Below are 17,827 nucleotides of genomic sequence, written 5' to 3'. Positions count from 1 at the left end.
CACCTTATGAAATTGTTGTTCTTGTAATTCCTAAGAAAAGATCAATTACCAGCAACTTCACACAGTGTGACCTAAGCCTTGGCCACTCCACCAGCCTGGGACCCACAGCTGCATGTGATGAATCTTCTGCCACCTGGTGGTGTTCTCTTGTGGTTCCTGTGTGGACACTACTGCAAACAGCCTTGTCCTTGCACGCTGACTCTCATGGTATTCATTCTGCTGCTAAATGTGATCAAGAATGGAGGGACCCCACTGCACCTGCACAGGCAGGCACTGCAGACTCCCAAGAAAAGCATTTGGACAGCAGCAACTGTTCCTGACATTTTTTCTGAGAAGGGAAACAGAACCTGTTCAAGTACAGTTTGCCCGAGTTCCAGCAAACCAGTACTGAGACCTTGGCATGCTGAACCCAAGCCACGCCGAATGCTTCCTCCTAACTTTGGACACATATGACATAGAAGGCTGGGGCAGCATGAAAGGAAGGGACCTGCTACTACCTGGAATAACGCTGGCGGGCCCACGCACCATTCCCCTCACAGTGGTGCCTGCCTGGCCACCTGCTCGTCTCGGTTCCCATCTGTTCATCGCTCAAGCAGCAGAGAGCCAGGGCCTACCTACCGTGAGGGGCTCAGCTCCTTTCTGATACCCTCAGAAATCACACTCCCATTGGACTTGGGAAAGCCCATGTTCCCTGTAAGTCTGGGAAATGGTGACCTCTCACCACACTCTGCCCAGAAGAGGCTTATTCTGGCCCCTCTGACTTCAAGCTTATCCATTTGCAAACGGGAGTCAGTTGTCGGGTCTTATTTCTTACACATAAAAGAATCACACTGATCCTTCATCATCTGCTGTCTGTTCCGACCTGAAACATACACACCTGTTTTTCTCCTTTGCCGACTCCCACCTGAAACCTGTGACCTTTCAAAGTGTGGAGGATACAGTGTACTCCCTAGCCACGGTGCCTGCCCAAGTTACTCCAGATTCCTACTTCAAATGATAACTGCACAGTTTGGTTCTTGAATTTTTGGAAAATAGGATGAAACTTCTGGCCTTGCCCTGGTAAACACACACACACACACTGTTGTGTTTCCAGACCCCCATACTTAAAGACTTCACACACCTCCCCATTTCCTCTCTCAATCCATTCGTGCACCTGTCTCCCCTGCCCACCTCAACTCTCCAAGGTTGCCCCTACTTGAGCCTCATGCCTTGGTTTCCTCCACCAGGGACAGCCTCCTTCCTCTCTTTCTGCTGCTTCACACCTGACTCAGCCTCTAAACTTCAGCTCAAGAGACACCTCCTTGTCAGTTTCCCCATCAGGAATAATCTCCCGGCACTCTCTTCCCTGGACAATTTGCCTTTACATTTGTGATACTTAGCACTTTCCACCTTACATCTATGTGTGGGTCTTGCTTCTCCTAATGGCTTGTGAGCTAATTTCCTTCTGTAATCCTTCTCTTGGCTCACAGTAAGTGCTCAATAAACACTCAGGATAAATGAATATTGCTTCTTTAATCCATGTAAGGTACAAATGAGATGCAAATGAATATGCAAATAGATAAGACAGCAATGAATATGTAAACAGTCACTCCTCAGACATCTTACTTATATGGAATCTTTGAAGGCATTTTGGGGTCAATATTCACTGTCTGCAGCGCCTATCAAGGAACTCTAAGGAATCAACTGAATCAATTTTAATCATACGCCAGCTGTGTATGTGGGTGGGCTATTCAGCAGGACCATCACATGACTGTTCTGGTGGAGTCTATAAATTCTAGATTTGTGGGCTGGGCTAGTGGCTAAAGCCCTTGCCTTGCATGCATTGGCATCCCATATGGGTGCTAGTCTGTGTCTTGGCTTCTCCACTTCCCATCCAGTTCCGTTTAAAGCCTGGGAAAGCAGTCAAGGACGGCCCAAAGCCTTGGGACCATGCACCTGTTTGGAAGACCCGCAAGAAGCCCCTGGCTCCTGGCTTTGGATCAGCCCAGTTCTGGCCATCGCAGCTTTGGGGAGTGAATCACTAACTGGAAGATCTTTCTTTCTCTTTTTTTTAATAAGATTTATTTATTTATTGGAAAGGCAGATATACAGAGAGGAGGAGAGACAGAGAGGAAGATCTTCCATCCGATGATTCACTCCCCAAGTGAGCGCAATGGCCGATGCTATGCCGATCCGAAGCCAGGATCCAGGAACTTCTTCCAGGTTTCCCACACGAGTGCAGGGTCCCAAGGCTTTGGGCTGTTCTCGACTGCTTTCCCAGGCCACAAGCAGGGAGCTGGATGGGAAGTGGAGCTGCCAGGATTAGAACCGGCGCCCATATGGGATCCCGGGTGTGTTCAAGGCGAGGACTTTAGCCGCTAGGCCATGCCGCCGGGCCCGGAAGATCTTTCTTTCTGTCTCTCCTTCTCTCTGTAAAATCTAACTTTCCAATAAAAATAAAGACTTTTAAAAACCATCTTAATTTTCTGTTACTTTTTAAAAAAAACGCCTGTAGATTTGTGCTGGCATGCTTAACAAACAGGGTCCCCTCCTCCTTGTGCTTGAGAGCATTTTGTTCTAAGGAGTTGAGATCTGAGTTTAGAGGACGTTTGATTAATGTGACAAAGCCACATCCTTTGGTTGTGGTACAAGGCCAAACCATGACATTGAGCCACAGGGAGAATCCTTGTTCTGCACTCTTAGAATGTCCCTCCTTTATCCTGGATTCTACTGGATTCTATCTCTTTTGGAGACTCGCCTGTTGGTTCTGAGCAAGGCACAAGCTCTCCAAGATGAGAGTGGAGGTAAGAAGTAGAGCCTGAACTCCAGGTAAAACTGTCAGGGAACAAATAACTCTGAATTAGGTGCAAAGTCCTTGGTCAGGTGCCTCCCTTTATGATAAATATACTAGCTTGTTGCGGTGACGGATGGTGAATGAAGCTGGCAGAGGATTGTCAACTGTGGAGAGAATGGGGGTTTCTGGGCCTTGTGTGAGCTGTGTTTCAGACACACAGCCATGGGGAAGAGACCAGCAGTCAACAAGCCAGGTTGCAGGCAGTGTGTAGCCTCCTGACACAAGGGGACACCCTCCCAACCCTTGATTTCCCAAGGGTTACGAGTCCTATGGACGGTGCCCCTTTAGCAGGAACATCCACACCCAGAAAGAGGTACATGAGGCTCAGAAAATAGCACTCCTATGGGTTAAACGGACCTTCCAAAAGTAATCAATTGATGGAAAAAACAGCTTGTTTGAAAAATAATCAAGGGAATGTTGTTTATTCACTTCTGCTTCAGGCAGAAAGAACTTAGACTGCCAGAATCCCTTAAGAAAAGAGGAAAACTCCATTGCTGTTCCCTGCTTTTTCCCTTTATGTACCAAGCCAAGCTCTGACTGCCCAAATGTAGATGCCAGAGGCATGGCAAAGTGAAGAGAGCACCAGGCCAGTCCCCCACTCAGCCCTGCTGGGCTTCGTCACTTGAAACGAGCTAAGAGCCTTCCTCTGGCTGCTTCCTTTCCCATGACACAGTGGGCCAAAGCCAGACTCACCTGTGGCAGACCTCAGAAGGAGCCTGATGAACTGGCCAATGTGTGCCCAACGCACTCAGGTCCCAGGAGGCCGCCCCCACGCACATGGCCACCATGACAGGCCAGTCAAGGCTGTCTGTGCCCTTGATTTCTGTGATGCAGACAACAACCAAGAACAAAGCAATTTGGCCAAACTCACTGTGCAAACCTCAGAGTCAAGGGACTTGAACCAAGATCCGCCAGATCCCACAACCAGGGCCCCACCAGCATGTACACTGCTGTTTTCTCAGGGAGGCTTGGAAGGGGAATGCTCCAACTGTGGAGCTGGTCAGCACATGAGTCCTAAGAACTATGCTCTTGCCGCAAAAGGAGGAAGTTGTCTTAAAGTAAGGGTTCCAGAAACTTCTTAGAGCACAAAAGACCCATTCCTCTCCAGCAAACTCGAATAGCAAGTGCCTAAGTATAGAAACAGAATGTTGTAGCACCTCTCTGATTCTCACCCAAATGGACATCCACTGGGAAATGGATACTGAACCAGGATTAAGTCTATATGCTGAAATATGAGCCTCAAGAACATTACGCTAAGTCTGAGACATCCATCACACACCAGGCTGTGTATCACAGATTTCTATTAACATGAAGTTTCCAGAATGGGCAAGCCTACAGAGACAGAGACAGAAAGCAAACTGGTAGTGGCTGGGGCCAGGGAAGGGAGGAGGAGCAACTGTTTACTGGCTGTAGGTTTCCTTCTGGGGCCACAAAGCGTTTGGAGCTGAAGGGGATGAGGGTTGTTCAGCATTGCCACTCCACTACAGACCACTGATTTGTATAGAACTCAGTGGTTAATTTCACTGTATGTCGACTTTATCTTCATATAGGTGTTGTTTCTAGAATCTTGTCCCATTAGCTTCTCCCTCCACAACACCCTTGTGAGACTCAAGGGTCATTAGATATTATGAAATGTCACCACTGGCAAGTTCATTCTCACATGATCGCTGTTTATCTCCTTCAAGGGTCAAAGGTGGCTCTTCTTAACCTTCCACTAGGAGAAGCCAGCTCCAGTGCCCATGCTGGTCCACCACAGTCTCAAAGCTTTGGCTTCAGAAAACGTCACTGGCTTCAAATTCGAAATTCTAACTACACTAGGAGAGAGACTAACAACCATTCAGTATTTGTTGTCTGTTTCATGTCCAGAAGACAATTTTTACTGTTGAGGAGGAGACTGTTATTAAGTGCCTATTGTATAGTTTTTTCTCATCCTTTATGAATAGAAAAATAAACAGAAGCTCAATATAGTTGTACACAACATTCCCAAGGTCAGGATTTGAATCTCAAGTCTCTTCAGTTCAAGAAAACGATATCAAGGCAGACATCAGCAGGGTCAAGTTCCTCTCTCCATGTGGAAGGTGCATCCAGTCCCACCCCAACAAGGGCCTCATGAGGGACCCTTCAGACGCCCTCTGGCTTAGGCATTAAAGAAAGACAAGGATCACACGTTTGAAAAAGCTCCGATTGGGTGCACATGAGAAATCCTGATTTCCGAAGCTGACTGCCGGTCTTGATTGACTCCAACACTTTACCCAGGGCGAGTCCTTGAGGTCTTAGACTGGGACTGCTTGGATTCAGCACAAAAGCACACTGCATGTATAGATGTGATGCTTTGCCAGGTCATTTCTACTCTGTGGAGTCAAGAATGGCTTCAACTCTTTCTTCACGGAGAAGTTACCATGATGCTGATCACACCCCTTACATATAAACACACTTTACTAGCTTACAAAGTGCTTTCATGCATAATCACTGCTGCTGGGTTTAAAAGGCAAAAAAAAAAAAATGCGAAATGAAGGGAAAATATCAGTAAGTGGCATTTAGCTAAGAATATACAGACTTGCATTGCAGGTTAAGAAAAGGGGGAGAGGAAAGGGATTTTATATTAGAAACAAAGCTGAGTTCTTTAAGTTCTGAATATTCCTGGTTATCAATTTTATAAAAGTCCATGCTTTTTACATTAAAAGTTGAGGGGCTGCTACTTGTGACTTGATAAGTCATAAAGTGCCTCTTCCACCCTTCTCCATCAATGGTCCTGGGCCCCTGTGCTATTGCCATCACATGTGAAAAGGCCGTACCGTCCTTCTACCTCTTCCTATGTTGGTGGCAGCACTAAATAAAGCTCAAGCCACAGCATGGCCTTGAACTTTTTGTTTCCGCCAAAGAAATCAGAACGTCAATATGTCAAGGTTTAGCTAAAGTCTCTGGGTCATCGCACAGCCACCAGAATTCTCCCCGTGGTGCCACCCAGTCTCCAAGGCCTCATCACTGCTGAGACCTACGACTGCTAATAGGATTGAACTTCACTGCAATGAGTCAAAGAATCACAATGACTCCGTTGTTTTCCCTTAGGGATGGCTACAAAGATGCATACACCTCAAACAATTCATGAAATGTGGAATAAAAAGATAAACTTGGGGCTGGTGTTATGGCGCAGTGATAGCTGATGCTGATATCCCATAACAGAATGCCATTTCGAGTCCCAGCTACTCCACTTCCAATCCACTCCCCCACTAACATGCCTGGGAAAACAGCGGAAGGCAGACTGAGTACTTGGGTCCTTGGCTCACAAATGGAGTTTCAGGTTTTGCCTTTCCAATCAATAAGTCTTTAAAAACTAAGAACAACAACAAAAGTTTATTTTGGTGCAAAATTTTTGAAACCCATAGAGAGGACATAGAAAGTTTGTGGAAATATACATTATGAAAAAGTTACGCACAGATTTCAAACCTTGCATCCAAACGCTTCTCTTTTAATTCTGTTTTTGGCTGCCCTGGTGTTTGGGTCACTCACAGGATGACCTGGACATGCTAACACTTTGTGGGAGGAAATGGAAGCCACACCTGGCAGAACTGTCTTCCAGAAGCACAGGTGCAAAGTGGCCAGCAACGGTGACGAAGCCTCTTGAGACCAACCTCAATGCAGCAGGTGCCGCCAAGGCTGACTTAGAACGTGACAAACCCAGACAAATCCTGGTTCAGGGTCAGCTCTCCTGTGGGATGGAGACCCCCTGAGGGGCTGAACCACCACTGCAGCCAGGCCTCCAGCCCAGGCCAGTTAAAAATCAATGCCTTTGGAAGTGGAGGCCCCAGGACTGATATGTTCTTAAAGCTCCCCAGGTGATCCTAATTGAAGTCATTCCCAGCTGGTAAAAGCAAAAGCAAAACCAAACAAGACAAAAACCCACTTGCTTGTGAAAGTGGACATTCCTCCCAGTCTGGAACCATAACGAACCAGAATTTCAGTGTCTGGGAGTGTGGGGGTTGATCTGCTTTGTCAAGTGTTCTAGAAGAGCTATTTGCAATGCCTGTCTGATTTTTCGCCTAAAACATAGACGCCATGATATTTACTCAACGCTTACTGAGTGAAGACCAAAAATTTGGTTAAAAAAAAGAACAACACCACCCAAGTGACATGTCCTTCATTTCTGGGGCAATTCCCAGGGCAGGGGCATGGAACAAGACACACCCAAACAAGCAGCGCCCCACCAGCATCCTTGGTAGCTGGAAGCGAGCAGAATTCAAACCACGGTAAACAGAACTGCCAGAGATTCACTCAATTGCCTCACTTGCAGATTTGGAAACTAAAAGCTTACGTTGCAAGATGCAAGGAGCAAGGAGAAAAAAGGAAGCATTCCTTACCATGACCATGTCCAGTGTCTCAGGTCCCACGGGTGCTCTCCTCATGCATTTTGTCTGCTCCTCCCAGGCCTCGCGGATCGCAGAGGGGCAGGGAAAACCCACCCCCGAGGGAAGGTGGGTTCTTAAAGGAGACTTCCCAGGTCAGGCTCATTATCTCCTAGGAGTACATCACCTGATCTCCAATTGTTAGGCGGGCTCCTGATTTTGAGTCACTGGTTGAGTAGGGCCTGATATTCATTACCTGAAAATATACTGGATGACCTCACATAGCCTTACATCTCATATGTATCAATACCAACAGGCTCCAAGAGCCAAACTGACCTGCCCAGCTGCACGGCTGGTTTGGGAGGCACTCAGGGTGGGCGCCAGCACCCTGCAGATACTTACTGATTGTCTGTCTTCTTCTTGAGGGGGTCCATGAGGCGCAGCGTGTCTCTGATCACGGCCACCTTTACTTCCTCGTCGACGACACTGGGGACATTCTCAAACACCCCTGGAGAGAGCTGGAAGAGGAGTCCTGTGTTATGGCAGAGGGGAGTCGGGGGGAACTTGTGTGGGGCCACATGGCCAGCAGCATCCAGTTCTCCAGCCAGCAGAAGTGGTTGCTGAACCTCATTAAGCGTAAATACCCGCTCCTAAGTCCACAAAACACACCAAGAGGGAAAACAGACCGTGCTTTTCAGATTACCAACACTTGCTGTAGAAAGTCTGTAACTACAGAAAGGGGTTAAGAGAATTAAAAGAAGCCAAATGAACCCCCCAAAAAACTTCAATAGTATTTAGCATTTTTCCTTCTAGCTTTTAAATGCATTTTGGAGAGGGGAGGGGAAAAAAACCACCTAACCACTATTAAATTTACTATTTATCTTAGTGATTCAAGCATGTCGACATGGCTAAATCATATTCATAGAATTTCAATTAGTTCATCTCCTGAGGCTAACTAATTAGTTCGTGTCAGAACTGATGGGAAGGCTCAGCTGCTTCCGCGTTTCCAGACCTTAAAAATGGGAAGAACAGCATGCTGGGAAATTCCCATAGGTCAGATGGGTCTTGTATTAATAGACTGTTCAGAGCACATGTGCACATGCACACACACACGGAAACGAGTTGACTGGAACAAAACTTTGCTCGTGGAAATGTGGGTAACACTGAATCTCCCTTGGCCAGGCGAGCGGTCTGAGAGGGGAGGGGGATGCTGGCAGCAGTGGCCAGCACGAGGGTTGCAGTACTCACTTCTTGCTCATGCTCAATTCTCATGCTGGGGTTGGCGTTGACTTCCAGCAGCACGGGCTTCAGGTTTTTCATTAAGAGAATGTCAAAGCCCAGGATCTGCACAGGACACACATGATGCAGAGTTACTCCCCTCGGGCCACCGTTTCTTTTAAGGAATTGTGTCTGGTTCCTTAGGGTCACTAAAGTGAATAGAAACTCAAACTGGGTCCCTGACCTTGGCCTCGACCCCTGTCCTCTTTTTTTTTTTTTTTTTCGTCCAAAGCCTCTGCTGCTCTGGGTGTGCTTGGCACACCCAGACATTTATAGGAACCTCGGCGAGGGGCTGAGTTTCCACAGTGCATTTCAGAGCCATCTGTGCTTTCAGAGGCATTAGGGTTTTTTGTTTTGTTTTATTATGTTAAGGGTCCACAGTTGTCTGTCAATTTCCACCTCTGCCTCCTTGTCTGCTTCCTCTGTTAAGCTGCTTTGCAGCCAGCCAGATCTCCGGAAGCCATGGGCTGGCCGCTTTAATCTAGAGTATACACCAGCAGTACATAAGGAACCCTTACAGAACCACCATGTCCCCAACCCACTCCAAAGGGGTCACAAGCTCTCCAGGTGAAACTCAGGCCAATGGATTTGGAAGGAAATAAAGAAAACCCAAACCACACCCCTGCAAGTGACTTTGCTGGATCCTATTAGAGGGGGACAAGGAAGCATGTGTTAGATACCTGCCCGGCACCAATGACTATACAACGTGACCACTCTTCACACTCAGTCATGCAACCATCATGACTGTGGGTTGGAAGGAGAGCTGAAACCAAATCTCAGAAAGGCCAGTGCACTACGCAGCTGGGTGATGATAGCGCTGATTGCACATCCAAGCAGGACTGACCACCATACACATGTGATCTGGGACAAGATGAATATGCAAGGACTTCTGTTCAAAGACCATGGGTGAAATGTATCATGGCTGAAAGACAGCCTTCAATGGAGCATGGAGGCCTTCTGAGCACAGAATCCTGTGGATGTGACCTGGCCCTGCAACCCCTGGGACGCACACCAGCACCGGCTGCTGGGCACCTGTCCTTGAATCTGGAGCCCTGCTTTGGCTAAGCCTGTCCTGTTTCCTTCTAGCCTCCCTGGCTTCCTTCAGTTCCTTCATGGCCCTACAACGGGGGCTGGGATCTCCTAGTCTCTGCCTGGAACACCTTTACCCACCCCGGGCCAGGCTGCTCTTTTATGGATTCAGGCTCAGGCGCCAAGGGTTTTGAGTTCTCGGAAGGACTCTCATTATCTTTAGAGGAGTGATAATGTGGAAAGTGGCTGCCATAACTGATAAAAACCCCCTCCAAGTCTCCAAAAGATGATGTGGATAATAAAAAGGAAAAGAGAAGATAAGAGTGGAAGACGCCGCTCATCTGCAGACTCCAGAAGAAAGGACGAGGCAAATCGTGGCTCTGTCAAAGACCCGCCAGCTAGATGATCATTATTCAACTGTGGCTTCATCCTTACTAATGAAATTGGAGCCCTGAATGGCCATGTCAGGGGGTGATTCGAGATGAGGTCATTTTTCAAGGAAGAGCAGTAAGATGAAAAGTTGCAAAAAGTCAGTCCTCAACTCTATTTTTCTTCCCGTGGTCAGGAAAAGAAAGGAATGGCAAGTCGGTAGAGAGGGTGACATGCATTACAGATCTGCTTAATAATATATGACCTGGGGAGATGAGCAATGAGGCCCGCCCGGTGCCGTGGTGACATCAGCCATCTAACTTGGGAGCTCGTCGGAGCGTGTGCTGGTGGCGAGGCCTCAGCTCTCAGTTGATCATCCCCACTCAGCAACTCTCACTTGGTGCCGCAGCTCGGAAGCCTGCACTGGTACTTCCTCAGCCTGGCAGCCGCTTCCCCCAAGCCCCTGTCCAAGCTCCACGCATGCAAAGTCCCCTGTGGCCTGGAATCTGTCTGGCCTGCATGCCAGCTTGATTTCCTATACTTGCTACTGCAGCACAGCTTGGGTTCCAGTTATGTGGAACTCTTAGTGGTTGTAGGATGCTGTGCTGCTTTCTCTGCCTTTTCTACCCTGCCTGGCAGCCAATGCCTACTTTCTCAGATGTCAGTTGAGCACCTGCTAACTTGGCAGGTACCACTCTAGCCACTGGGGATAAAAGTAGTGAACCACACAGACCTCCTGCCCTTTTGGGGCTCCTATTTAGAAAGGAAAGAGACCTCGAGTAAGTTCATCTTTACAGCAAGGTAAGAGTGTGGGGGTGGTGTCATAGTATAGTGGGGAAAGCTGCTTCCTGTTATGCCAGCATCCCATGTGGGCACCAGTTGGAATTCTTGGCTGCTCCACTTCTGATCTAGATCCCTGCTTGCGTGCCTGGGATGGCAGCAGAGGATGGCCCAAGTGCTTGGGTTCCTGGCCTCACATGGGAGACACAGAAGAAGCTCCAGCTTTTTGTCTAGTCCAGCCCTGGCTGTTGCTGCCATTTGGGGAGTGAACCAGTGGATGGAAGATTTCTCTCTCTCTCTCTCCTTCTCTATGCGTTTTTCAAATAAATATTTTTTTTTTTTAATAAAAAAGAATGCAGAGTGTGCTACCTAGGTGTCTCAGTGCAGGTGGCCTATACCATTCCAATGCCTTCTGACATTATTCTTTGTTCTTCTAAGGAAAACGGTGTTTCCACCCCCCACCCCTTGGGCTGCTTTCTTTTAGCACCTGCAGGGTGTGTGTGTGTGTGTGTGTGTGTGTGTGTGTGCCCACCTTACTTGGAGTTGATTTTGTTTGGTTTTGTTTAGCTTCTTGGATAGTGCTTTTATCATTTTTACCAAATCTGGACCTTTTTTTTCTCACTACCAAATTTGGGCCATTATTTCTTCAAATATTTTTCTGTACCTTCCCTCTCTTTTCTGTACCAGGACTCCAATTACACACAGGCTAACCCACTAGGAAATTGCATCTGAGGCCACTGAGAACTTGCAGGATTTTTTCTCCTGTGATTTTTCTTTTTGTTGAATTATGGACAAATTTGAGTTCACACTGGTGACTTTAATGTGCTATTAATTCCATCCAATGACATTTTCTTTTCTTTTCTTTTCTTTTCTTTTTTGCTAGTCTTCACTTGGTTCTAAGAGCTTCCATTCCTCTTTTTAGAAAGCTCAGATTTTCCTTTAGATTCTTCCACAAATTTATAAAAGCTGCTTTTTTTTCACAATAAAATAACATCCTTTCCCTGCTAGTTCTTCATTTCTAAGATTTCTGAGTCTATCTCCATTGAATGGCCTTCCTTCTGGCATAGGCTACTTTTTTCTACTTTGTGTAATGCTTAGTGACTTAAGAGTAAATTGAATGCTAGACATTGTGATGATCAAAGTCAAGTACCTGGATTTTGTCTGCCTTTTTAAGTGCTGGGTTTTCTTTTGGCAATCAAGTAATTTGCAGATTCGGTTTGCTACCTGGTCCAGACCCTGTTGTTGAAGGTTCACCAGAATGGTTCTAGGGTGAGCCTTGTCCTGCAGGAAATTCGACCCCACACATTGGGGCAGAACTTCTTTAATGCCTTGATATCCACCTTGCTCTGTGTGAGCCCCTTACTAGTTCCAGATCATTCTTTGCTTGGATTTGGGTGTGAGCACTCAACATGTACATGGCCTCGGGCTGAACGTGGAGGCAGGGGACTCTTTTCCTAGTCAGCATCTCCCTGTCTAGAACTATGCCCTACAATGTGTGGCCAATTTTGCCTTCTTGAACAGTGACCTCCAGCTGCGTGATTCATCGAGGTCATTAGTATCTGCCAAGGCTCTCTCTTCCTGTGTCCATGATCTGGAAATTTCCCCTAGACACAACCACAGAGCTCTCTGCTTTCCCTGTGCCTGTTTCCCAGGGATCACAGTGCTGAGATGCAGTCTCCCAAACACTTACGGTGTGGACACATACACACCTGTTCCTCATAGCCTAGCTGCTTGCAGAAGGAGGTAAAGTTCACTCCTCATCACCCCAGCACAACCAGAAGCAAATATTTTAGGAGGGGACATATGAATGGGGAAGGGATAAAGTGAGAGAATGGGTCCTTACTGAAGAACTAGGAAACAGCATTTCAGGAAAAAGGAACAGCAAGAACAAGAGTCATTTTTTAAGAACAGCAGGAAGTAAGGAAGACAGAGTGGTAGGGGATGAAGTCTGAAGGCAGACAGGGGGCAAAGTCACATAGCACCTTGTAAACCATGAGAAGGCGCTGGGATCTTAAGTTCAATTTTTTAAAAAGTCATTGGAGTGGGACTATGTAGGGGTGCAATGGGATAAACCACCACCTATGACACCAGAATCCCATACTGGAGCACCAGTTTGAGTCTAAGCTCCTGGCTGATCTGCCTGAGAAAGCAGCAGTAGGTGGCTCAATACTTGGGTCCCTGTCACCCATGTGCAAGACTTTTGATTCTGGTCTCCTGGCTTTAGCCTGGCCCAGTCCTAGCTGTTGCAGCCATTTGGAGAGTGAGGAAGTGGATAGAAGATCTCTCTCTCTCAGCGTGTGGTGGGGAGGGGGAGAGAGAGTGTGTCACTCTGTCTTTTAAAAGAAATAAATATCTTTTAAAAAGTCATTGGAGGATTTAAACAGAGTAAGTAATTTGGACCCAACTTGTATTTCAAAAGTGTCCCTCTGGCACAGCCAGGAAAAGGCTTTCAACAGCAAGGGTGGAGAGCTGAACATTAATTAAGGGGCCATTGCTAAAGTCCAAGTGCAAAATGAGCAGAATCGCTTAGAAGTTGGATATATTTGAAAGTCCATTTGTAGAGATGTTGTGGATTGGACATGGGGAGAAGGAGATGAGAAAAATAAGGATGACTCAGGGTTTTGGTCTAAGTAACTGAGTGAGCGCCGTTTATTTGCTGAAAGAAGAAAGGCCATGGAATATTTGAGGGTTTTTGTTGTTGTTGTTGTTGTTATTATAATGAAATATCTAGAGCAGGCTACTTTATAAAGAAAGCAGGTTTATTCTAGCTTGAGACTGTAGAAGTGCAATACCTAGGGGCCTTGTGGTGGGGGGCACTTCCTGCCGGCAGGGTCTGAAGGGAGCAGAGAGCATTGCACGGCAGGAGAGAGTATGCATGTGTGTGTGTGTCTGGTTTTTCTCCTTCTCTTTTTGAAGCCATCAGGATTCAGTAACAGGGGCTGCCCTCCAATTACGTGATCTGATCCAGCCACTTTCCAATGCTACCTGTGAACACTCCAGGACAATCAAGTGTCTACCTTCCTCATTCTACTAACACAAAGCAGGATTAAACTTCCTGCATGAATTTCTGGGGTCAAACCAGGTACAAACCATAACAGAATCAGGGTAGAATTGGGATGGAAGTCAAGAATTTGACTCTAGACTTGCCAAGTGTCTGATGCCTACCACCCATGCAAGACTGAATTGCACAGTGGGATTTACCTGTCTGGAGCCTGAGACATGGTCAAGAACAAAGATGTAAATTGAACGGTGAGCAGCTCCAAGCTGAAACTTAAAACCATAGGTCTGAGTAACTGGTTAGATGCTATTCACTGACACAGGAAAAGCCATGGCTGACCAAGTCAGCTTTGCCTTGGAAATACTCAAGGTAGACAATAAATGAAAGAGGCTATTAGCTATGGGAAGCCAAGAAAGCTCTCCCTGTGGGTCTCCAGCTGGGGAGGTAAGGCAGGACCAGGTGCCCCTGGTTTTTTCTATAGATAAATTTGCCTTCACGCCCCGGGCACCAGCTCGTGTTTGGGCAGGTAAGTTAATCGCCCTTTTTCTGTACTCTTCCATCATCCTGCATGTGCCCTTTCCCAGAATTATGATTTCTGTATGTTGGTCTTTCGCACTATAGTAGGCAGCAAAGATCTTGTGTTATCCGTAAGCACCTGCTCCCAGCTGGCTCAGGGCTTGTCTCGGGGAATGTGAGAGTCCAGAGATAGATAAAAGCAGAACTACTCGAAGTCTCCAAGGAAGACTTCCCAGGGAAGGCAGAACTTGAGCAGCACTGTGGAAGAGACACTGACCTTCCAAAAGCAGTGAGAATGAGGGAGAGCTTGCCAGGCCGGCCAACACAGAGATGAATTCAGCCGCAGCACCAGGAGAGCATGAGTGATGTCCAAGAGACAGCATCGGATTGGTTTTATAGGCTGGAGGGCTCAGATAGGAGAAAGTTGAACTTGGACTATTTAAATGTGTCCATTTCAGGATGGGCTCTGTGACTAAGCTGACTTTGGGGATTCTGAATTCCATGTGAGAGTGCCCACTCTTGAGTCTTGCCTCTGCTTCCGGTCCAGCTTCCTGTTAATGTGCACCTTAGGAGGCAGAAGATGAAGGTTCAAGTAGTTGGATCCTATAACTTCAAGGCTATCTGTTATACAGGACTGAGAATGGCTGTTACAGATAACAACCAAGGTTCTGTTAAGTCCACCGTGACTTACCAGCTGACTTCTTCATGCTAAGGTCTGTGATCAGTGAGCCACTGATTCACCTCTTACTCGAGTTAACAAGAACTCTGAGAGGTGCACACAAAAATGAGCTCTGTCTGCAGAGAAGGAAACTGAAACTAAACAAGGCCAACTCTCTGAGTTCACAAGCTAGAGCTGCTGGCAGGGGTAGCTAGGGTTAGTTGAGACCAGGGGTGGCCACAAACAAACCCCTTCACTGCCACCCTGCTCCTTGGCCTCATCTTTCTGGAGTGTCTGGGCTGGAAGGCAAAAATAAGGTAAACAAATAAACGAAAAATGACCAAAGAGGAAAAACACATTAGGGTGTAGGAAAGCTGTCTCTCCAGACACTTGAGGGAAAAGGCCATAGAGAGAATGAGACACAGGAAGTTACAGGAGAATCCAGGCCAAGTGATGGAATGTTCCAGAAGGCTGAACTGGAATCCTTGACTCTGTGCATGTGTATTTCTGCCCCATGACTCATCAATGCACAGATGGACCTTGCTGTCTTGGCCAGGGTCACACCACTACTGCCCTCAAGAAGACTTACAGGAGGGTATGTTGCCAGGGGCTGCTGTGGGAGCAATGACAGGGGACAGGCTGAAATGACAAGGCGGCCATGTTCCCAGGCAACAGATTACAGGATGGCTTGCCCACAGCCTGGGCCATACCATAGCTGCTCCAAGCCTTTCCAGCTTCCTAAGCAGTCATTGTGGCTGAGAGGGGTCGCAGTCATATGGGTAAGAAAAATGTCATTTTGTTGGCTAGTGATTAAGCTCTGGAATGCTGCATGTTGGCCTGGTCATGGCTCAAAGTGAGAGAGTCTCTGGGGAAAAGAAATAATTTCTTACGATGTCCACAGGATCCTTTCACTCGTCCTATAATCATTGTCTCATTTGAGTTGGACAACAACCCTGGGAAGTGGGGGAAGAAAGAGAGACACAGAGCAGCTGAGTGACTTAGGCCAGGTCACACAGCAAATTAAAGACAAAATGATACTGTGTACCTGAATGGTTGGATGCCACATCAGTTCAGGTACTCCAGACCCAAGCTCATAAAATGTTCTCACAGTGACCAGAATGGAGAAAGAGAAGACGCCAAGGAGGAAAGGGCAATACTTCCTCTGTCCGTCCCTGTTTAACTGAACTCACAGGAAAACAAGTTCCAAATGTCTCGTCTGCGATTCCTTGCCAACTTGCCCTTGCCTGTGTTTCTGCACTGAACACTTTCTAAAAAGGCAGCTAGGGAAGGGAGTGTGGGTGACCAAAGGAGACAGAAGTTGAGGCTCCGGGTGGCGAGCACACACCCACCTGAGGTCCTGCAGATGCAGAGAGGACTCGCTCGTGCTTGCACCTGACCTGCAGCATCATGCCCTCATCCTCACCCCAGGCATTGAAGCATCCAGAGCTGCCAAGTGGCAGAAACGCTCACCAGACTGCGGCTCCACTGGCTGGATGTCATCTGTCCAAACCAGCGGTTCCAGCCCTGTCTATGCTGGTTCCATTCAGATGGCTGCCCCACGCAGCCCTGTCCATAGGCAGACAAGCAGCAAAGCGATCACCCTGACCCTCCACCCTGCCATTCTGGCCGTGCCAGGACCGTGTGGCTTGGCTGTGCCTGCCATGCCACATGACAGTCCTGGAATAACTGTCAGATGTGACCACACATTCCTCCAGGATGGGTACAGATGTGTCCACGTTGCAATCCTCTTCTTTGCCCTAACTTTTTTTTAAATATTGATTTGAAAAGCAGAGAGAGAGAGATGTGGGGCCGGGGAGGGGAAAGAGAGAGAGAGAGAGAGAGAGAGAGAGAGAGAGAGAGAGAGAGAGAGAGAAAGGAAGGAAGGAAGGAAGGAAGGAAGGAAGGAAGGAAGGAAGAAAGAAAGAAAGAAAGAAAGAAAGAAAGAAAGAAAGAAAGCAAGCAAGCAAGCAAGCAAGCAGGGGAGGGAGAGAGAAACTGAGAGATTCCATTTGTTGGTTCATTCCCCGACCCCAAATGCCTGCTGGCTGGGGCCATGCTAAGGTCACTGCTGGCTGGGGTCACTGCTGGCTGGGGCCGTGCTGGGGTCACTGCTGGCTGGGGCTGTGCTGGGGTCACTGCTGGCTGGGCTGTGTGCTGGGGTCACTGCTGGTTGGGGTTGTGCTGGGGTCACTGCTGGCAGGGTTGTGCTGGGGTCACTGCTGGCTGGGGCTGTGCTGGGGTCACTGCTGGCTGGGGTTGTGCTGGGGTCACTGCTGGCTGGGGCCGTACTGGGGTCACTGCTGGCTGGGCTGTGTGCTGGGGTCACTGCTGGCTGGGGTCACTGCTGGCAGGGTTATGCTGGGGTCACTGCTGGCTGGGGCCGTGCTGGGGTCACTGCTGGCTGGGCTGTGTGCTGGGGTCACTGCTGGCTGGGGTTGTGCTGGGGTCACTGCTGGCTGGGCTGTGTGCTGGGGTCACTGCTGGCTGGGGTCACTGCTGGCAGGGTTGTGCTGGGGTCACTGCTGGGTGCTAAGAACCCAGCTGAGTCTCACATGTGGATGCCTGGAGCCTAGTCCTTGACTATCACCTGTTACCACCCAGGTCTACATTAACAGGTCGCTGGTCTCAGAAGTGGGGCTGGGTACTGACCCAAGCACCCAGTGTGGGATGCGGGCACACTTACCGGTGCCTGCGCTGCTGGGTCACATGCCTGCCCCTTTGCAAACTTTCCAGTGCTTTGGGTCAAGCCTTGTTTCCTCTTGTGCCACACCTCTTAAGTTCTGCCCACTTAGACTTCCTAACATCTTTTAAAAAACATTTATCTCAGTCTTTTAAAATGTAGAATGACAGGAAGAGGGAGAGAGATCATCTTTCTGCTGGTACACTCCGGATAACCACCATAGCCAGATCCAGTCCAGGTTGAATCCAGCAGCCAGGAACCCCATCCCAGATCTCCCCTAGCAGTGGCAGGGATCCAAGCACATCAACTTCTACAAAATAACCTTTCAAATGCAATGGAGAAA

At 48.0% G+C, this 17,827-nt stretch overlaps 1 protein-coding gene across 1 annotated transcript in view; it reads right to left on the bottom strand.

Moving 5' to 3' along the window:
* The window catches only part of TTLL11 (tubulin tyrosine ligase like 11), a 212,881-nt gene that overhangs the window by 116,120 nt on the left and 78,934 nt on the right, over window positions 1-17,827 (bottom strand). The window contains exons 5-6 of the mRNA XM_040962895.1: window positions 8,425-8,520; window positions 7,579-7,694 (exon numbers count right to left, since the gene is read on the bottom strand). Of these exons, the coding sequence (XP_040818829.1) occupies window positions 7,579-7,694; window positions 8,425-8,520 (212 nt within the window). The remainder of the gene's footprint in view (window positions 1-7,578; window positions 7,695-8,424; window positions 8,521-17,827) is intronic.

The sequence above is a fragment of the Ochotona curzoniae genome, unplaced genomic scaffold, assembly GCF_017591425.1.
Source record: "Ochotona curzoniae isolate NIBS_2020 unplaced genomic scaffold, NIBS_Ocur_1.0 scaffold_3208, whole genome shotgun sequence".
Classification (NCBI taxonomy): domain Eukaryota; kingdom Metazoa; phylum Chordata; class Mammalia; order Lagomorpha; family Ochotonidae; genus Ochotona; species Ochotona curzoniae.
Note: the sequence above shows the minus strand (reverse complement) of the source record. Positions and strands in the feature narration are given on the sequence as shown.